At 40.4% G+C, this 20,710-nt stretch overlaps 1 protein-coding gene across 1 annotated transcript in view; it reads right to left on the bottom strand.

Moving 5' to 3' along the window:
* Positions 1 to 20,710, bottom strand: part of adamts14 (ADAM metallopeptidase with thrombospondin type 1 motif, 14) — a 35,959-nt gene that overhangs the window by 7,735 nt on the left and 7,514 nt on the right. The window contains exons 3-11 of the mRNA XM_028431315.1: positions 17,099 to 17,255; positions 13,971 to 14,167; positions 7,272 to 7,355; positions 5,200 to 5,356; positions 3,026 to 3,131; positions 838 to 981; positions 566 to 698; positions 357 to 470; positions 22 to 170 (exon numbers count right to left, since the gene is read on the bottom strand). Of these exons, the coding sequence (XP_028287116.1) occupies positions 22 to 170; positions 357 to 470; positions 566 to 698; positions 838 to 981; positions 3,026 to 3,131; positions 5,200 to 5,356; positions 7,272 to 7,355; positions 13,971 to 14,167; positions 17,099 to 17,255 (1,241 nt within the window). The remainder of the gene's footprint in view (positions 1 to 21; positions 171 to 356; positions 471 to 565; positions 699 to 837; positions 982 to 3,025; positions 3,132 to 5,199; positions 5,357 to 7,271; positions 7,356 to 13,970; positions 14,168 to 17,098; positions 17,256 to 20,710) is intronic.

The following is a 20,710-nucleotide window of genomic DNA, read 5'->3' as shown; positions in this document are numbered from 1 at the left end:
GAGTCAAGCTCTCTCACTCACGGAGGGTTGTTGCACTGCCTGCTGCGGGAGCGAACTCCCCCGCCACATGTTCTGGAACAAGAGCCAAACTTCGACCAGGAGCTCCAGCTCCCATCGTGGCCCTGAGGCTCCTGGCTGGATCGCCAGATGCAATGACCCTTGAAGCACCACTAAAAAAAAAAGAAGAAAAAATAAATTAAATAAAAGGAGAAAAGGCCAAAAAGTCCAGACTAATGACTGCCAACTACTTCAGAAATATTTTTGATTATATATCTGGCTTCCTGTCTTTAGAGAGTTCCACTTTCCTATTACTGCACAAAAAAAATGTATTAGGGATGATTCAGAAAATTACCTACCTTTCCTGGTGCACATTCAGTTCCATCTACCGGAGGACCTTTTTTGGTTTTACAGAAGTATTGGTTGTCAGGGTGGCTGCACCATAGCTGCTTGCAGGGGTCATAGGTTCGAAACTAAATGAGGAAACAGAAATTTGAAAAAAGTTTTTTTACATATTCAAATCCAGTGAAAGAACAAAAAAAAAAATATTATCAATATTTTGACTTACAGCTGTGCACATCTTATAACCAACTCCAAAATCAAAGCGGCATTGTTCATCCATTGAATAATTTATTCCAGGGAGCTCAGGAAGCTTTGGCCACTTGTGTTCAAAAGGATCATCCAGCAGGCAGTCATAGGAGCTTAGAAGTGGATGAGATTCAAAAGTGAGATCTTTGGTGAACAGACTGCATGAGGACAAAGTTATAAATAACAGCAAAAACACACTAAGTGGCTTCACATAAAGCTTATGAGAGAAAAATTAGAGAAGCTAAAACATACTGGATGTATCTGTTGAGCTCCTGCTTGCTGCAGCGTGACCAGTGATAGCGATGAAAAGCTGCTTGGACAAGTGGAGCCATGATGCTGCCCATACTGGTCTCATCAGCACAGCGATTTCCCTGGCCATCATGCTCCATACCTAACCTGAAGACAGTTTATTAAAGAGGAGAGAATGCAGTGTGAGCCGTGGGAATGCTTAATCAGACTTGTATGCCTATTGACTTCTATTTGAAGACAGTGGGAAGTGTTAAAATAGATGATATATTTTAAATAATAGGAAATAAATAATAAGAGAGAAAGAAGTCCAACCTGTCTTTAAGGAAGAACAATGGGATGGATTTTTAGCTCTTTAACTGGTGTCATAGGCTACTTTTTCCTTTACTAAAATTGTTAGATTTCACCTCACCTGCAGCCATTACCACAGAAGGCACATGTTTAGTGGACAAAAAACTGCAGGAACCTGCTTCAGCTGTTCATAGGTGCTGATTAAAAGTACAAATCCCAACTGAAGCTACTGTTGTACTACTACTACTACTATTCTACAGGTGCTTCTATTTGAGTTATGCTGAACTGCCAGCATTAACGTGGCAGGTGCAGGACAAATTGATAAACCATGACAACCATCCGATTCGCACATTTTAAGCTTTTTCTGCCAAACTGAGAATAAGTCAGCATTTAGAGTGTAATTATTTCCCTTACACCTGTGACTTTCAATAGAGGCACATTCCCAAGAGCACTTTATAAATCTCCAAAGCTGTCAAAAATGCTCATTTGATTGTACAACGCAGCAGGGAGATTTTTTTTTATTGGCCACTGAGATTGTGACTCAGCATGCAGATAAAGCTGTTTGGACGAATATGAAAATATACTTTCACAGTATTATAAAACAGAACAGGGATGAGGTATGCAAAAGTACTGGATGTGCACATGCACTGTACAGCACTTACATCTCTTTTAATGTTCAGATGTAATCTGTGTGTGTTTTAACCTTGATTCATATAGTACATCTGGATTTAGTGTAATGTGCTCAGCGTGTTCCTTCTACATTGATGTTCTTGTAAGTTATGAAGCAGCTGGCAGGTTGAGCTCTGAGACAGTGCACCTCTATCACCTTGATTTCTGTTCCCATTCATTGAAAAGCTGCTCAGTTTCTTACTGCAGAGGACACTGTTCACCACAGTTTGTTTAAGTTAGACCTTTGAAACAGAAAGTGAAGGGACAAAGGGGGGGTACGAGTGCTGCTGATTTACACATACATTTTTATATTAGGATTAATACATACAATTTGATAACATCTTTGGACTCCTGTGCAAGCGCTGTTATGATACTAGGGAGAATGTTCCTAGTAGTTTAAGGCTATTTTTAGAGATGGCCATATGTCTGCCTGTTTGGTAGAAATATTCAGTGTTACCATCAGCACTGCCTGGCAAAGTAATAACATAAAAGGTCTGACTGATGTTTGTTATTAACCCATTAAATTATCAGTTGTAATTATCCCCCTGTCTCACAGAATGCCATTTGCATTACTGACATTACTGTGCACATGGATAGTTCTCTATCAACTCGGATTGTATGTATTGTATTTGCAAAAGGAGTGAGAAGTGATCTGATCTCAAGTCGTCACTGGAGACATCTTTGGAGGCACATTCTAATGCCAGATGTAAACTGAGGCCTAGGTTCCTCAAGCACAGGACCTCCTCACTCTCCACTCGTAACGGATGAAGAGGCTGGAGGTCCGCTCTTCTGTTCCTTTCTGTGAAGCGACAGTCAATCAAGTCTGTATGGCCGCAGCAGGAGGCTGTGTTCACAGATGTTACAGTGTTTCTTAAGACTCAGTGACAGCTCAATTAGAGGTGAAGAAACTCCAAATAAGACATAATGAGCAACTGCAGCCTGTAGCTCTTGCAATTAAAAGATAAACATGTGGCAGCCTAATATTAAGGTGGATGGTGGTTAAGTTTTAGCCAAGTCCATTAGAAGACCTGGTAATCTAAATTGTGCAACCCGAAGAAGGCAAAATGCATCCTCCACACCCAATCAATCAATCTATTTGTGGATGTGAGTCAGAGTCACAGGTACTTATTTTGTCCTAATCAAAGAGTCCCATTAATTACACAGAACCATGCAGAATGATTGATACGTTCTTGTATGACTCATCCTGACCTTTTACTATGAAGCAGTTACTTACACATGGCCGGTTTCATGAGCAACCACAAAGGCAGAGGAGAAGCCGTCCTCGTGGTTCAGAGTGCAGCTCCTCAGTGGGTGGCACATCCCTGTCACTGGAGCATAACCTGGACAACAGAAAAGACCACACAGCGCTAATAATCAGGCACCAGAATGATGGCGGTGACATTCTCATGCAGAAAGTTAAAAATGTCTCTCTGTGACACTATTGACCATCTATATATGGAGTACTAGCAGCCATTGTGAAGGTCTCAGGCTCACTTTATAATATAATAATAGGTGGCTGAGATTGACTCTTGACAACGAGCATCATATCAATGTGTACATGCTGATATGACAGAGTAGTCTCACTAACTCAGTAACTTTATCATATTCTCTAAGGGCTAATAAAGTGCCACTTGTGTTCTGCATCCCAAGCCAGTTGGTAGTTAATAATTATACAGTACATCTTGGAGCTATGCCAACGGACTGACATGCAGAAGTGGAATATTGAAGTTATATTTAAATGCTAATAAACAGCTAATGCTATTGCGTGGAGGAGCCTGAAGCTCTCCCATGTCACAGCTTGTGCATCCAGCATTTCCTCACCATACATAAAGAAAATTCCACAAGCCTGTCATCATTATCATCATTACCCAGCAAACAGCCCCCACCTGCCTGCCGTCACTTCACAAACTTCACCAGGACCACAAACTTTTAAGCAAAGCACAAACATTACAGACAACAAAACTCGATCAAGAGGTGTGCAGCGATTCAGCTTAGCGCATTTGGTGTGGTTCAGAAGCACTTTTTGAGGCGGCTTTCAGATCATTTTCATGCTCTCTGACCATCAGAAGACCATTTTTTTGGCATGCAGGTAAAAAGCAGAAAAATGCAGCAGGCAGACAGCTGGTGATAAAGACTCTTAAAAGGTGTAAATGTTGGGTTATTTTGGAGAAAATGTCTGCAGCAGCAGTTATTTCAGTCACAGCAAAGTGGGTTTTCTAATTTTTTTTGTCATAGTGTGATATGATGGTGAACTTTTTGATTCAGGTGATGGATGGTTTTTTTGTCAGGTATTAAAACAAATGGATGTATTAATGCTTAAATTAAACAGCAAAACATGAAAGCAGCTGTGGAGCATGACTCTTTATCTGAGAGGCAGATAAAGGGTCAGGGGAATGCAGATTACATTCCCATGAAGAGGCCATTTGGAGATTTGCACACTGAAGCGAAAAAGGGGCAGCAGCAGCAGCAGCTACAAAAATCTGTTTCTTTACTGCTGAGTGAGGAGAGAGGTGGTTTCTCTCTGATGCTCGATAAACTCAAACATCCTGCATTCAGTGACAAGAACAGATCAGAAACATTAATGTCACCATCTAAATTAGCTCAGTTTGCACCCATCTATTTACCCAACCACCCCAATATCTGTGTTTGTACATAGAATCTATCATCCCACAGCTAAACTCTGACAAGATAGTGTGATGTCTGCCCATGACCCTGAGACACAGCACAGGGTCCAGCCCAACACAGTGCAAGGTGCCATAGAAACTGGGCTTGTTATGAACACAACACAACTGCAACTATGGCAACATCTAGAGGTGTGACAAGCAAACTAGGCAGCCTCCGGCCATCCTCTAAACATGACACATGTGCTTTAAAAATTACAAATATACACAGGTCAATGCATTGAGCTCGAACACATAGGATGGACCCAGTTTCTCTGGAGGGTTTGGCTGCACGCTTCAAATTTAGTTTGAAGGGCTGAAAAGAAGAAATACAGAGTGAGAACATTTCTAAACTCACAACATGTATAGCACAAAACTCCTTCCACTGCATACATGTACATTACTTTATATTATTCACAAGTTAATAGTTAGTTCACACACAAGACAAACTACAGAAACATTTCTGTTTTTTCTCTACATGCCAAAAAAACTTCTTCAACATTATCAATCTTAATTTTTCCAGGGTGGCATCAATATCAAGTCAGCAAGGTTTCGGAAAGCTACTCAGCAAATATTTTTTTTTGTGAGGCTGCTGTTGGCAGAATTGGTTTTGTGACTTCGGCTGCAGCCCCCACTGTTAAGTTTCCGTTGACCTTACCTGGGCAAGACTTGAAGCCAAACCCTTTTTGAACGGAAGCAGATATCAGCACTCAGTCTGCACAGGCCTCGATCGAGAAAAATACAGTACCTTGCATACCTGCGGGACCAAAATCTTGCCTTGTGAGGAAGATGGCGTGGTCGTGGTACTCGGCGTGGTCGGGGTCGCGGCGCTGCTGCGTGTTGGCCCACCGGCACACCTGCTCCAGGCTGCGAGATGGGTTGCCACGCTCGATCAGGCTTATAGACTGCAAGATGAAAAAAAAAACCTTTTTGAAACTCTCTAGGGGATACAGATCTTCTTCAAGGGAGAGATTTATCACTGACTGATTCACATCAGTGTGCATGAACTTTGTCACTTTGAAAAATATGAAAGAAAGAAACTTTTTGATTAAGTTCTTTGAGAAAGTTACAGACTGCACAGCCAAAAATAGAGATTACATGGCATCATGGTATACATCAACTGGGAGCAGTAAAGCTGTAATCCATATGTGAGACTCAATTCATCACCTCATTCACCGTATTCCTCCTCTGGTACTCATGACTGAGAATGAAAGCTTGCACCCCAGCAGTCCCCAGTGGAGGTGTTTCATTGTAAGAAAAACACACAGCAGCAGCTGGGATTCAAAGTGAAAAATGTTTGTAGCTCAAAGGGTTTCCCCATTCTTTGAAAGCTGATGTTCCCCAAGGATGTGGTGGCTATGAGTTCAGCTACTTAAAAGCAGAGTGCAGGCCTTATGTGTCCTGCACTGTTGCACAGTGTGATGTGTGCTATATATGCTGCTGCATATACTGCAGACAGCGCTGAATGTGTGGAATACTATGCAGAAAAAGTAAATTTTAATATGTAACTCCTCTCTTTAATCTATATTTTTAGGTTTAAGGATTAGGCGTGTAACCAGCTCTTAGATCACAGGCTGCTTGCCCAAGGTGACGAGGAAAATGCACATCACAGAACAAACATCAACCTTTATTGACACTCTATGGGTTCTAGTCACATGTAATCCCTTTGACTGCAGGCGGATACTGCCATGTGTGAAAATCATGGATGGAAATAGAATCATTCAACAAAACCTGCTCATGGATTATCCCAAAATGTTTGGGATTATATGAATGAAGGTATGAAGTAGAACTGCCATACAAAACAAACAAAAAAACTTTTTTCTGATTATTACCAGTGACACATTCAACATGTTGGAGCTCATCGAATTGGTGCTGTACAAACAGGATGTATCTGCTTTGGCAACCAGACATGAAGGGCAGAACAATGCCCTGTCTCCCAGCAGTGTCAGTCAGATATGTAGATTATAACGCATTTGATAACAGATGACATGCGAACACAGCAAATGACTCACTGGTGTCTGTCACCATGCATATAATGGATAAGACACTGTACCTTATTATTATGAGTTTTACAGGCTGCTAACAACCCTATAAGTCAAAGGTGACAGAGAGGCAACACGTTATTAGCAAAAGAACTCTACAGACTAAAGTTAAAGAAACAAAGTCAACAAATAAAATTATTAATAGAAGCACAATGTAATAGTTATTACTATTACTCCCAACAGTAATCAGTAATCTATTATGTACTATTTATGTACAATATCAATGCAGCACCATGTCCACCGGAGACCAAATCAAGTCTGATCTTCCCTATTCAGTAGCATATTAGTGTTGTAATATGATATAATATAATATATACACAGGAATAGTTGTAACCTGCAGCTGCCATAGCCTGGTTACTGTAAACCTCTCTCAAAACCTGATGACCAAAAAGAGACCTGGCAATGGTTAATGGAAAACGCGGTTCATTTTGAAAAACAGCCATTGTGCATGATTTAACTTAGATGAGACAATAAATACCATCAATTCCACTCTCATTTCATTATATTAAGCCAATTATCTTCTCTCAGCATAACGACCAGAACCTGCTTTTATCCAAATGTTACAAACTCAAACACTGAAGCTCAGTAATGAACACTTTACATCTTGTTTGTTTAATCTGTTAAAAAAATGACAGTGACTGACACCTTCTGGGAGCAGTGGAGCAATATATCCAATCTCCCTCATTTAGTACGGGCTGTTTTCAGCTTCTGTTCTTTCATTTTTCTCTTCAGTCACAGTCCTATGGAGGAAAGAACAACAGTGTGTAGCATAGCTCACCTGCCGGTACCCGACCATTATCATCCTGACGAGGACAATATTGATGTTGGTTCCCAAAGATTCGTCGTGGTAGATTTCATCAACCTGAAAGGAAATGAAGCGCATATGTCACAGCTCAGTGTTAGAGATCTGATATGATACGTCTCTCATGTACCAGTACAATAATGACAAACAAATGCTGATGTCTGGGCAGCAATCAATAAAAGTGTTGATAACTCATCCTGCATGTCTAATTGTGAAATGATTTGTAGAAGTTTTCAAATTATGGTCTCACTCTTGTGTCAACTCAGTCTTCCTTACTGTCCAGTTTGTTGTGTTTTTCCATGCTGAGCAGGTAGCTATCCTCCCTTGTTGCTGCTCATAGTGCAGGAGCTAACCAATCAGAGGTCTTTGGAAAGTGGGCAGTGTGCCTCTAGCTCCTTGTTTTTTTTTTCAGGAAAAACTGTAACATTATAAACCCTTGACTGTATATAGAGATCAATGTCAGGTTACAAAACTGCAGATCTTCTCATATGGCCCTCCGACTGCAGCACACGCCACACACACACAGAGGATTTTAAGACGCTTCACGGAAAAAAGTTCTGCTCGGATGATGTGTCGAGAACAAGCTGGGAGACCTCCCCAACCAGCCCTCCAAAAAGAAAGTGACGCCACAGATAGGTGACTATGCAGCTTCCCTTCTTGACCTTTACTGTGCACACTCTGGTTCCAAGATGGCAGCACTGTTATGTAAGATATTTTGTCCCCACTTGTGTACAATTGAAGATCTATCCATCCATCTTTACTTTACAGTGACTTTACCTTTTTGATGAGAACATAAAGGCAGAGCCTTAAACCTCTGGGCAGAGTGTTCAGCTTTCTGCTCTCTAAGGTTTTTTGCCGACTTGTGGAGTTTCTGATGTATTCATTACTGTGTAATTAATGGTAATTCATTTCTGAGTGGGATGTGGCTTTCCTCTTGAATGCTGCTGTGCCTCCTCTCTGTGCTGCTAAAGCAACAGTTAGGCTTTTAAGAGAAGATAAATGACATTTATCTTCATTTGTGCTGCTGGGAGCCTTAATCAGTAACACAATATGAAGTCACTTAACTCAGTGTCTGCTGTATGTAAAATCTGATGAAGCAATAGACAGACGTTTCTGATAGAGATCAGCATAAAAAAGTGATGTGGCTTGTTCTGCAAATTTGGTGCAGCGTCCCTGCAGCAAGCCCTCAAACTAGGTGTGGGGATTTTATTTCATCTCTTACAACAAGCATGGAATCATGATGAAATATGCTATTAAGACACTGGCAACCATCCAACAAAACCAACGTTGTTATGCAATGGCAAAGAGGCCTAACCCAGAAATGTGTCGACTGCTATTTGGCTTTATGAGAATGCTGTGGTATGTCAACGCATAACACAGAGCCAGGCTAGGATCCCGTTCAAATCGCAAGTCCAATTTCCACTTGTTGAATTTTCATCAAAAGGTCGCTACATGTCGGCTCTCCTTCGGGGCCCCATAAAGTCAATCAACTGCTGCGCCTTGTGGTTGATAAATACAGATCTGAGGAAAATAAGTGGAAGATATTTATTTTCCTATACATAACGAAGTCATTAAGTTGGGACTTAGTTGGGAACATTGCTATAAACAAGACTACTATATAACATAATTTTCTGCTGGCATGTGATTTGACACAGCCTGTGACAGACTCAGATATTTAACGCTATGCTACACGTGTGCATAATTGATCTTTTTTTTAAATCTATTTTTTTATCTATTTGCTGCAGCTTTTATTACAGATCAAAGATGTTGGTCAGTTTTTTAGATTTTCAATGGCACTCTTCTACCTAAACGGTGGTGTTTGACGAACATATGACGCCACACTTTTTACGAAGTAAACAAAAAGTTTTAAAAAATCAAGTAAAGGTTGCTCAACATATGTTTTAGACTTAAATCCTTCTCACAGCATCTTCATATACTGACATCACAGCTCGTCGGCAAAAAAAAAAGTTTCTTCTAAAGCGCCATATGTGATTTCTTTTTAATGATGCACATCTGACTCCACACTTTTCAGGAAGCAAACAAAACAGAACATTAAAAAAATGAGTAGAGGTTGCTTTGCATCTGTCTAAACATATGTTTTAGACTTAAATCCTTCTCACAACATCTTCATATACCACTGACCTCACAACTCAACAGCAAAAAAAGTTTCTTCTAAAGCACCATGTGTGATTTCTTTTTAATAATTTCCAGAAACTATAACTAATCTTTCCCCTTCTGCAGTGTGTGGCAGTGATTTAAAACCACTTTATTAAAAAACAAACACAGTCATTAAGTCTTAAATGACTTACTTAACTTTGTGTCTCGTCCATCTGTCTGCCTCTAACCTCAACTTTCTGCCATCCAAACTCTTTAAAGAGTTTTCAGAGTGACTGCAGATTGGTTTTCTGGTGGCGTCTCTTTATTTTAAAATGCATTACTCTTGCCACATTTATACCTGTTCTATTGTTTTATCTGGGGGGAAATTGAATAAATTACAAGTAGTAATGAAGGTATTATCTATGCTAGCAGCTGTTGCAGGTAAATTTATCATGAGGGCAAATGTAGTACTATTTATGTACCGTATATCTACCTTGGTTTGGTCAATGGCAGGTCTAAACCAGTCTCGGCTTAATAAACATCCCATTGACTACCATCAAGGGCAAGGCAAATGTCCATTTGGGTTTTTTTGACACTAGCACCACTGACACGACTTCACGTGTATTTAGAAATGATATAATAAGCGTACAGCAGTGTCACATCAGTGAGTTCAGTGTAGGCCCTGATGATGCCGTTTTTAAATGAGAGGTTCAATGTGGGGTTAAAAAAAAAAAAAAAAAAAAAAAAAAAAAGCCTATTCAGTTTTTCCTTCCTTTTTATTCAACGGGGTTTTTAGAGTGGTGGCTTTTAACATTCAATAGTATGCCATGCCCTCATTCATTATTTTTGGAGCACTTTCATCAAAAAAGTTTTAATGCTTGAACCTTCTACAGCTACAAATGGATGTCCTAACAGTTTTTATGTAAACGCAATTTTGGGATGTTTACCGGGTCAATTCACATTTCAGTCACTGCAGCTGAACTTGTAACAATACCTATGTGCAGCTTTAGCATCCTGAAAAATCTTAATTTACTAGATCTACTGCTAATGATGTATGATGTGACAGTCCATGATGAAACAAAGATATGGACAAAGGATGGGAAGATATCCTGAAAATGTTTCCAGGCTAACAGTTTCAATCCACCATTCATTGACTATGTTGTTGACCTGTTTGTCAGCTTCCTTCATCACCCTCAAACTTTACAAAACCTTATTACGCTGGGCTGAGAACCAGAAAAATGGAGGCCAGCAAACACATATGGTAGCTTACTGTCCACATACTTTTGTCCATACAGCGTAGCATGCTGAAGTAGGCAAACATGCAATTTGAGCACACTTTTCTGTGATTATTTTCTCCAGTCAGTTTGGGCTTTGTTTCACCCTCTGGTTTTGTTCTGCCTGTCAGCCATACAGCCTAAAAGCTTCAGTTTTTTTGTTTTTTTTTTCCCTCAAACCTGCTGGCTGTAGTTTCATATTTTATGCGTATACAGCTGTACTAGTGTTATCTAACACTCATGACAAAATTCTGTGGGTCTTAAGCCATATTCTCACAGGATTTTCATGTGGGATTAACATCTGTGCACAATGAACAAGATACATAAAGCTCATTGTTGCTTATCAACAATTTCGTCCATTCATGGTTCAATATTTCATTTTTCTGATCAAATTAGCGTGAAAGTTGCAAAAAATAGTTGGGAAAAATTAAAAAAAAATAATTGACATAAGACTAGAAATGTATGATTGTGTTTTTGTGATAGAGCAGTTACAGCACTCAGCACCTTCACCTCCTTTCCTTCACTCCACCACTTTGCTTAAGCTCCAGACTTCTTTAATGAGTGTAAGCCTTTGCCTAATAAATGCTTCATATCGATGCGCTTTAACCTCCAACCTTCTCAGCTGTTGACATCAATAAATACCCTCTGACCAACATTAAACACAGACTGCACCTTTTTTCCTCCCATTCGCATCAAGTCTGACTATTTATATTTTCTATTAGCCAGATATGGTTATATTTGTTTTGTAGAGTTCCAAAGACAAACATTTCTGCCTTCTGGTTCTGACTGAACACCAGAGGCAACATGTGTCCCCTTTGGCATTTTGCCCTTGTGTGGACAGAAGTAGCCACAAGGCCCAGCTATGACAAAGAGAGTGCTACACCTCCGCAGTGTGTGTCAGTTAGCCGTCTCTGGGTAAAAATTATGACTGTGCACAACAAAGGCCCTGTCACTAAAGCGAGGCTATGTTGGCTCAAGTCCAAATTTGCTCTGGGACGCAGGGTTACACCCAAGGCTTTTAAGTAAATATTCCATTCACAGAAGCCTATTCAGGTCAATAAATGTTGTAAAGAACCCACGAGTGACCCCAAATTCTCCCAGATTTGTTACTAACTGAAATTCCTAGATGGGTCTATACTGACCTAGATACGTGTGTTTATGCTGAATCTGAAACATAGAAGCTGTGGAAAAATGAGGACAGAATCAAAAAATGGTGTTATACAAGTTCCATGACGACATTTGTAAACAGTGAGGTCGCATTTTTTCATACAGGTCAATACATTCGGAAGTCAAAAAACCTTTTTTTTGTAAGTCCAGCTGTGGGATAGGCCCACCCCACACACTGCATACTGGGGATAATTACAAAGCCAGGAGGAGCACACAAAGGACTGAAATGGGACTCCGGGGCTGAAAATGAGAGAAGCAGCTGTGTGCTACAGGCGCTAGGTGTCCCTGGATTGTGTACAGCATCACAACGGCATGGACAAAAACTTGGTCCGCGGTCAAACAACACGGCTATTGTGCGGCAAGCACCTCAGCAGTCACCTTGGCTTTGTGCAGACAGGATGTTCAGTAATCAATCCCTCAGGGAGAGTTTCTCCAGGTGGTACTACACATTCTGCAGCCACGGAGCAGGGATTCAGAGGGATTTGAGTGGGCAGAGCTCTTTCAGACACAGCAAGCCTTTGGCTTAGGAGTAGGACTAAAGAGTTTTGACCTGCGTTTGTTTAAACTGTACTTTTTTCACTCAAAGTTTGCCTCATTAAATTTCACTCAGCATGAGGGGGATATTAGATACTAGTCTCCTGAACTTTACTTGATTTCAATTTATATCTTGGACAATTTTTACTGGAAGGACCTCAAATTTACTTCTCCTGATCTGAAAGACTCTTAAGTGCTTATCAGAGAGCACTAGACACCAAGGACTGACAATTACAGAGTGCACCACTTCACAGTATAATCAGCCAAGGTCATTTAAAGTCAGACATTTCTCTACTGAACACAATTGGGAACAGAATGTAAATATAATATACAAATTAAATGGCAGCGTTAGCGGACATCTGGTGCTGGTTTTCATGACTGCCCAGCACAGCTCCCAGTCAACTTTCTAATTGGTCTAGTGCAGCTAATCAGACCACCATGCGGGGTCCAAATGGTAACTGTTACAGAGTGAAACCAGCACTCTGTGAAAATCTGACTTGGGGGATTTGGGTCCAGTAAGTAGATTATGGTGGTAGGAGCTGGTGGAACCTATAATAAATGAGCTGAGTTTCTGTATTTTCCACCTCTCCCATCAGTAATCCATCAACAGTAAGAGAAAGGGGAGGTGTGGCAAGGTCTGAAGGTCTGATGTCAGAGAGGACAAAAAGGAACATATATTATATTATATTATATTATATTATATTATATTATATTATATTATATTATATTATATTATATTATATTATATTATATTATATTATATTATATTATATTATATTATGTAACATTAAAGATGCCTATTGTTTTGCAGAAATACTGAGTTGGTAAGCTAGACCGGACTGTACCTTCATATAAAACCATTAATCACCATAAGATGGGTTAGTGAGTCAATGTAGTCTCTGGTCTGCCTCTTTTGACTCGCCATATGCTGGCACCTTCACATCAAAACTGTTCCTTGTACCAGACGGTAAACATGTTTACCTCTGCACTAAAGATGGACATTTTAACATGGTTGATTTGCTTTCGGCTGCAACTTGAACTGCAGTGTTTGACAGTTCTGTGAATTAGTGTCACTTTTAAGCCCTGAAGGTTTCTGCATAACAGGAAGATGAAAGCTATTGTTCTGTCATTTCTTACCTGTAGTCAATCATGTTGTAAACAAAATGATGACAGAAGCTCTTAAGTGATCAAACAGGAAGGGTTTTGGATGATGTCTATGTTTGAGCAGCACTCAGAGGCCAAGGGGCCATAGACATATAAATACATTATCTTCAGTCATCTTATGTCTGGTGTTATTTCATCTGATTGGTGAGCAATCTAATGCTGACTCAAAGTAACCCATACAGGTAATAACTATAAGCTCCTTCACGGTGAGGATGTGATGAAAGGACCAAGGTCATTTGTACGGTGGCCCTGAAGGTTTAGGTTTAGGTTTAGATTACACATCATTTCCTGACTGGCAGCGAAACAACCAATCACATCAGCTTAGATTTTAGCACGGGTTCTGTCCAATCAGAAACAAGACATGTTGTCCCTTTCATCTAAAATGTCATTGTGTTTTGACCTTTAGGGCCACTCTACATTTGTGCAAGTATAGACTTACTATGTTCATTAGCGTGAGGACATAATTCTGCACATGCTCTTTGCCGTGGAAGCGCACCACCGAGTCGTCCACAGCCAGCAGCACCTCAATGTTGTAGTCATCTTTCTTAGCATGCCTCCTTTTTCGTTCAGACTCGGATAGTTTATGTTTGACGAGATCCAGAGCGGCAGGGAGATCTGCGATGCCAAAGTCTGCCACTGTAAAATAAGACCAGGACATACACAAGTCAGACTGAGAAAACCTGCTGCATGCACAGAATGATGTGTTGTCTCTAATTTCAGCTTTTCTCTAAGGATGTATGGATGCTGGACACAAAACAAACTTCTGCCTTTGAGTCTCAGGATGAGCAGAGGGGATCCTTTGGGATTATCGACACTATTTCCTAAACCAAGGATGCTGCCTGTACATTGTGAAATGAAACCCATCTGACTTACACCTTGTCCAAACACAGTCATCATATCATAAAGCAATTCATCTGTGCGCAAAATCTATGTGCAGCCTGTCACTGGGTCTGTTTGTCAGATGTGAAACACTGACCGTAACAGTAAGAGTGTGAATTTAGATTTTACAGATTCAGGTCATGGCAGAAAGAAAGTGTGAGATTGGAAATGTAATGTCAAAAAAAAGTGAGATGCAGTGATCCACACGGAACATATATTTTCATAAACTGAAAATTGAATTGCTGTCATTGGAGACAAACTATGGAGACAACATCACAAAGCCCTTAAAGTGGCATAAAAGAAGAAGCAACGGGGCCATTTTTAATCTGATTCTGGATCTGTATATGAATACAGAGGATTCATAGGACATAGGATCACAATGAGGCAAATGGATGAATTCTTTGTTGGAAGCATTAGGAAACATCATTGGTCTCATCATTTTACTTTCATTTTACTCATCATTGAATTAAATGCTCTGTTTTCAAAACAGATACATAAAAGAAATATAAATCTGTTAACACAATGCACATGGAGCAGAAAAGAAAATCACTGGACTGAAGAACAGTGCCGAAAACCAGGGATAAAAGCAATGTTGTGTGAAATCGCAACCCTCACATCTCCTGTAAAGCAGTTTCTTCAAAGTAAATACAATCAACACCACAGACCATGGTGGTCTGTGTTTTTGGAGCCAGCCTCATGTGGTCATTTTTGGAACTGCAGTTTTAGCTTTGTGTCTGCTTGCTATTCACACATAGGCCCAATCAGATTTTATAGTGGGGGAGCTGGCAGGACAATGTGCAGTCCCACTGATATGCACATTTGCTTTCTCGTTTACTGTTCTGACAGGTTAAAATAAATCTGAAAAATGCCAAATATACAGGACACTGCTAAAATCTGGAACAATATTCAAGGAATTTCCCCGTCAGTTGGACACTGCAACCATCAGGCAGCTGCATCGCCTATCTGAGAAAGTGTAAAGACCAAGCAATTAATTCAATTGTAAAACAAAGGAGGCATGTGAATAATGATTTGATTAAAATTGCAGGTTAGGACATGCGAGCTATAGAGTATAATGAAAAGACCAATCACGTTTACAGATACGGACAATGGGGAAAGTGGAGTGAATTTGTAGAGTCTCCTACCAGATGCTGAAGCCATTGTTTCAACAAGAAAGGAATAGAGAAGGAATTCATGATGGAGTGAAGGAAAGGTCGCTCCCTTTTCTGGCTCCCCTGCACTCCCAAGACCCCAGTACTACCAGAGGAGCCCGGCATTCCTCATTTTACCAGCTGGTTTAGTGAACACTGCCTCTGCTGCTAAGCCCAGTAAATATATGTAGAGTTGTTATATGAGTAAGGCACTGCAGTTAAAGGAGCATACCAAAATGTGCAGGGTATAGTTGCAGCTTATTCTTCTTTAGCATCAAATAATGTACGCTCACATTAGGTTAGATTTTATGTAGTTTTTTATTCATTTCAGTTCAATATTCCTGGTGTGTTATAATAAAAGGCAATATAGCAGCCTTACTCTTTGATGAAACACTTGATAGTAGAGACTGTTGGCTAGAAGAGCCTCCCTTTAAATCGACTGCAGTGGAGGTAAGAAATATGGAATGAAAAATCCCCAGTGGAACACCTCTGTGCTTCTTTGAAGGGAAATGACAATCTATTTTATAATATCTGGCAGCCAGTCTTGGCGCATCTAACCAGTGAAATTGAACTTGACACTGAGGAGAAGAAATACAATTTCACATATACAGACAAATCTAAACATTTACCTACATATTTGTTCGTCTTTATTGTATTTTAGTGGTTAATTGTACAGATGAAGGTAGCGACTAACCTCTTCACACAACCTCTTTTTAAATTTTGGTTTTCCTGCAGATGTGCAGTTGGTGTCTTTGTAGCTAGCAGCTGTGTGGACACGTGAAATTAGTGGGTATGCAGACGCACAACCTCACATACTTGCTCTAAAGCCAAAATTGACCTCATACAGAGCATAGCAAAACCTTGTACTACAGGGAGACAGTAACATAAACAAAAACAGTGGGCTAAAAGATGCTAGAGTGCTGTGTGGATATACAGTGAGGCTGTAGTGTTTAGTTTTAATTCTGTGTAAACATCTCAGTTTATAGTTTAATTAATGAGTCTGAGGAAAATATACAAAATACTGCTCGCTGAAATGTAAAAAAAAAGACTTTGTATGAAGGTCTTTTTGATTCAGTTGATTCGAGGTGTCTGTGTGTGTGTGTCTGTGTCTAATTTGATTGACAGCTGCTGGCAGTGTTGCACCGTAGGGAAAGGAAAGTAAACAAACATGCACACCAGCATCTAACTGGACTGAGGCATTGTTTATCGGAACATTAACTGTGAACATACTGTTTGATGTTCTGCAGCTGAGCAGTTAATTAGCTTTGCACTGATGTCTGTCGGGTTTCTCATTAAACAAGCTGTGGAAAAGTAGAACCAAACTTTACACAACAAAACTAATGTCTGGGTGTTATTTATACCTGATGACATAAGGATGTCATTTCTGCCACTCCTACTGGACCATCATATTCTTACAGAGCGGCCATGAACCAGCAGTGCACTCACTCATGCTCTCACTCACCCACACACACAGTCACAACACTCCAACCCACATTTTTGTTTCCACTGACGTCACACACACTCCCTCGCCCTCCCCTACCTTCATTGTGGAGGTCATCCCTCCGCTTGCCCGTCTCCCGCTTGATGGCTGATCTGCGGTAGACCACGTGAACCCGCCCCTTCACTTCCACATCCTGCTGGCCCTTCTCGAGGGGTTCAATGAAAAACTCTCCATTATCAGTCCGGATCAGGCCTGCCTGGAAAAAGAGGGCTTGAAATTAGTGCACCACTCCTGCTTTAAAGGACAATAATTCCACTGGAGCCAATAATTACAGTGTGCCTGATCAATTGGAAGATTCAGTATGGAGCTGAATGTGAATGACGCAGATAGACACAATTTGGGGCCCTTTAAGCCAAGATTCATTGAGTGTCACAATGATTTCATCCTGAATGCAATGATGAGACGTAATGTCTTACATGAGCCATGTGTTTCCATCTGTTTTTTGTTTTTTTGTTAAAAAAAAAACTTCTTTCAGACAGCCAGATTGTAAGCTTTGATACCAATCAGCGATTCTCAAAACCTTTGCAGATTTTACTTAAAGTACCCACTTCAATTAGAAACTTTTGACACCTCCCAGGCTTTCATCTACCCTCAGAGAGCAGCTGTGATCTTGATGCTTTCAATCAAAGGTAAGTATACACCAAGAGGAATATTATTATAAGAGTAATTTATGCACACCGGTGTGGCCGCATTGACCGTTCCTTCACTCCTCCATTTCTTTTGGCAGCACTGAATTATGGGTTTGGAAAAAACTTCTATATCTCTACCTCTCTACCTTTAGATTACAGGTGTAGGAACAAAATGCAGCTCTCATATGCACAAAGCATATTCTCTGGATAAATTTTGTATAATTACAGTGATTAGGCTTGTGCGTCCTGAAGCAGCAGCGGTCAATTACATGACAACATAACAGCATATAACTTATTAAACTTTAGGGAATGTTGCACTTACAGCAAGCAGATTTTTAGGCAAGTATGGGTAACCGTCTTGCCTCCCCCAATCTGCTCTGGTTGGGGAGGGGCTGAGTAGGCTCCACCCACAAACTAAAAAAATCGCCTCTAGGGGGGTCTCCAAAAGCTAGTCCACTAGACCTCTGTTAAATGTCCAAATTTATAGCAGAAATGCACATATTAGCACAGTTAGATACAAAAAATGGTGTGTGGTCTGTATGGACAGGTCCTCTTATGGGGGTACATTTGTCATTTAGTCATATTAAGACTTGAACATTTCACATAATTATAGACATGACCACCTAAAATGATAGCAGAGTGACAACTACACTGAAAACTACCTGCTCTCATGACTGCCTGCCCACTTCAGGTGATCTAGAGCAACAACATGGCGATGGTCAGAGGGACTCGGACTCGGACTTCTCAGCAACCTTCGTCCATAGTTAGAAACTATTGCATGCAGGATGAGTCATAAACATTCTCATAGTAATTTCATGAAAATGATTATTACAAATATACTTGAAATATTCAAGCAATTGTTGGGTCAAATATTGGTGTATATCCGACACATCATATAAAAACTTTGTTTCATGGTGACTTTTAATTAAACATGTCAACAACTGGCTGCCTGTGTGCACCCAAACACAGAACAACATTAACATTCATTTAGAGTCTTGTTCTTGGCTACCTGGTAAATAAAAATCCAATATTCACTTGTCTTTTTCCTCTGCACCAACCCCTGAGGGAAATATCTGTCCCCTCAGCTGCTAAGTGGTCCACTACGCTCAAAAACAAAGTGCTAATTTTGTCTGAGCAGTAAGAGTGAAGCAAAATAGTAAAACTGGGAACTTGGAAAAACATTATAAAACTTTGTATTGTCAAGTTAGATAGTCTGAGTTCACATCCAAGTGATCCCTTGGGATGCACAGGATGCATTTAGAAGCATTATTGAGTGTAGGTCACATCTGAAACCCAACATGTGATTACGGCAGCATGGAGGCACATCAAACAGTAGATTTAAAAACACTCTATTGGTTAAAATTGTTGCATTAGATGACAGCAAAAAAGGCAGCTGACACTTTCAGAGGACAGAAAACATAATGTCTAATAGAACCTATTGTAAGTGAATATAATATACTGTAAGTACGTGTTAGAGTATGTGTATTTAAAGGTAATATGGTTGACAAATGGTCTTATACTTGGTTAGAAAAGGTTAGAAAGGGCAGCAGTGGCTCAGTGGTGAGCAGGGTTGTCCAATAACCGGAAGGTCGGCGGTTCAACCCCAGCTCCTCCCTAGTCATTGTTGTGTGTCCTTGGGCAAGGCACTTTACCCGCATTGCCTCCAGTGCACTCACTGGTGTATGAATGCGTATGAATGAATCGGCGGTGGTCGGAGAGGCCGTAGGCGCACCTTGGCAGCCACGTCTCCGTCAGTCTCCCCCTGGGGAGCTGTGGTTACCACTGGTAGCTTACCACTGCCACAGTGTGAATGTGGTGTGAAAGAATAATGCATCTCAATGTAAGCGCTTTGAGTGCCTGCCCAACAGAGCAGAAAAAGCGCAGTATAAGACCAATGCATTATTATTATTATTATTAATCTATCCATTGTCCTGTCACATTTTAAGTTTAAAATGAAAAATGAAATTCCACTAACATGCCATCTTGTTTTTATTAAGCTTAACAGCAACTGTGCTGTCTGAATACACTGCTTTTCTCTGACTTCTTACTAAGAAAAGCCTATCATTATCCTCATGAAGGCAGCACACCAACAACATTTTGGCAAGAATGTGTGTATTTACAGCTGCAAAAAAGAAATCTAAATACAGTGCAGCAAAGAGAACATTGTACCTAAAAAAACAATTTGAGAATTCTCAGCTTGCTGTCACTTGTGGGAGTCAACACTGTGAACTTAAAGGGTGGACGTATGACAGTAAGGGCAAAGAGGAGTGAAAGAATCTCTCCAGCCCCTGACCAGGAAATGCCAAGTAAGACATGCTCCGATACTTCCTCTGTGGTCTCTTATTTCAGCAGTGGGTGGAAAGTGAAGTCGGGTCTGTGAGGGGAGAGTGAGTGAGTGAGTGAGCAGCAGCATCTGGAAGGGCCTACGAGGAAGAGGAGGAGGAGGAGGAGGAGGAGGAGGATCTAAATGTAAACATATGAAAATGCTATGGTAAAGTCTGGGCAAGGCAAGGACGTGTCAGCAGTATGGAAGGGAAGTTATGAGAGTCAAACTCCAGCCTTAATCTATAATTATTGTCAGATTTGATAAAGTACTGCAAATTCTGGAGTCTGTAGTCATACTAGAACTGTAAACAAACAGTGGAACTCGTCTTAATATTAAATGATATTTTATAATAGAAAAAATACAAACATTAAAGACAATATTGCAACTACTAATAGCATAGTATATGCTATCAGTAGCTGCAAATAAATATACGAAAGCCATTCATGGGGACGATTAGTAGACACCTCCTAGTGCAAGATGAGTCATCAACATTTTTCAGGAAATAAAAATCGACAGACCAGTTAATAATAATAATAATGCATTGGTCTTATATTGCGCTTTTCTGCTCTGTTGGGCAGGCACTCAAAGCGCTTACATTGAGATGCATTATTCTTTCACACCACATTCACACAGTGGCAGTGGTAAGCTACCAGTGGTAGCCACAGCTCTCCTGGGGGAGACTGACGGAGACGTGGC

Source organism: Parambassis ranga, chromosome 19, assembly GCF_900634625.1.
Source record: "Parambassis ranga chromosome 19, fParRan2.1, whole genome shotgun sequence".
NCBI classification, from domain to species: domain Eukaryota; kingdom Metazoa; phylum Chordata; class Actinopteri; family Ambassidae; genus Parambassis; species Parambassis ranga.
The sequence above is the reverse complement of the archived record's forward strand: the minus strand, read 5'-3'. Positions and strand labels throughout refer to the sequence as shown.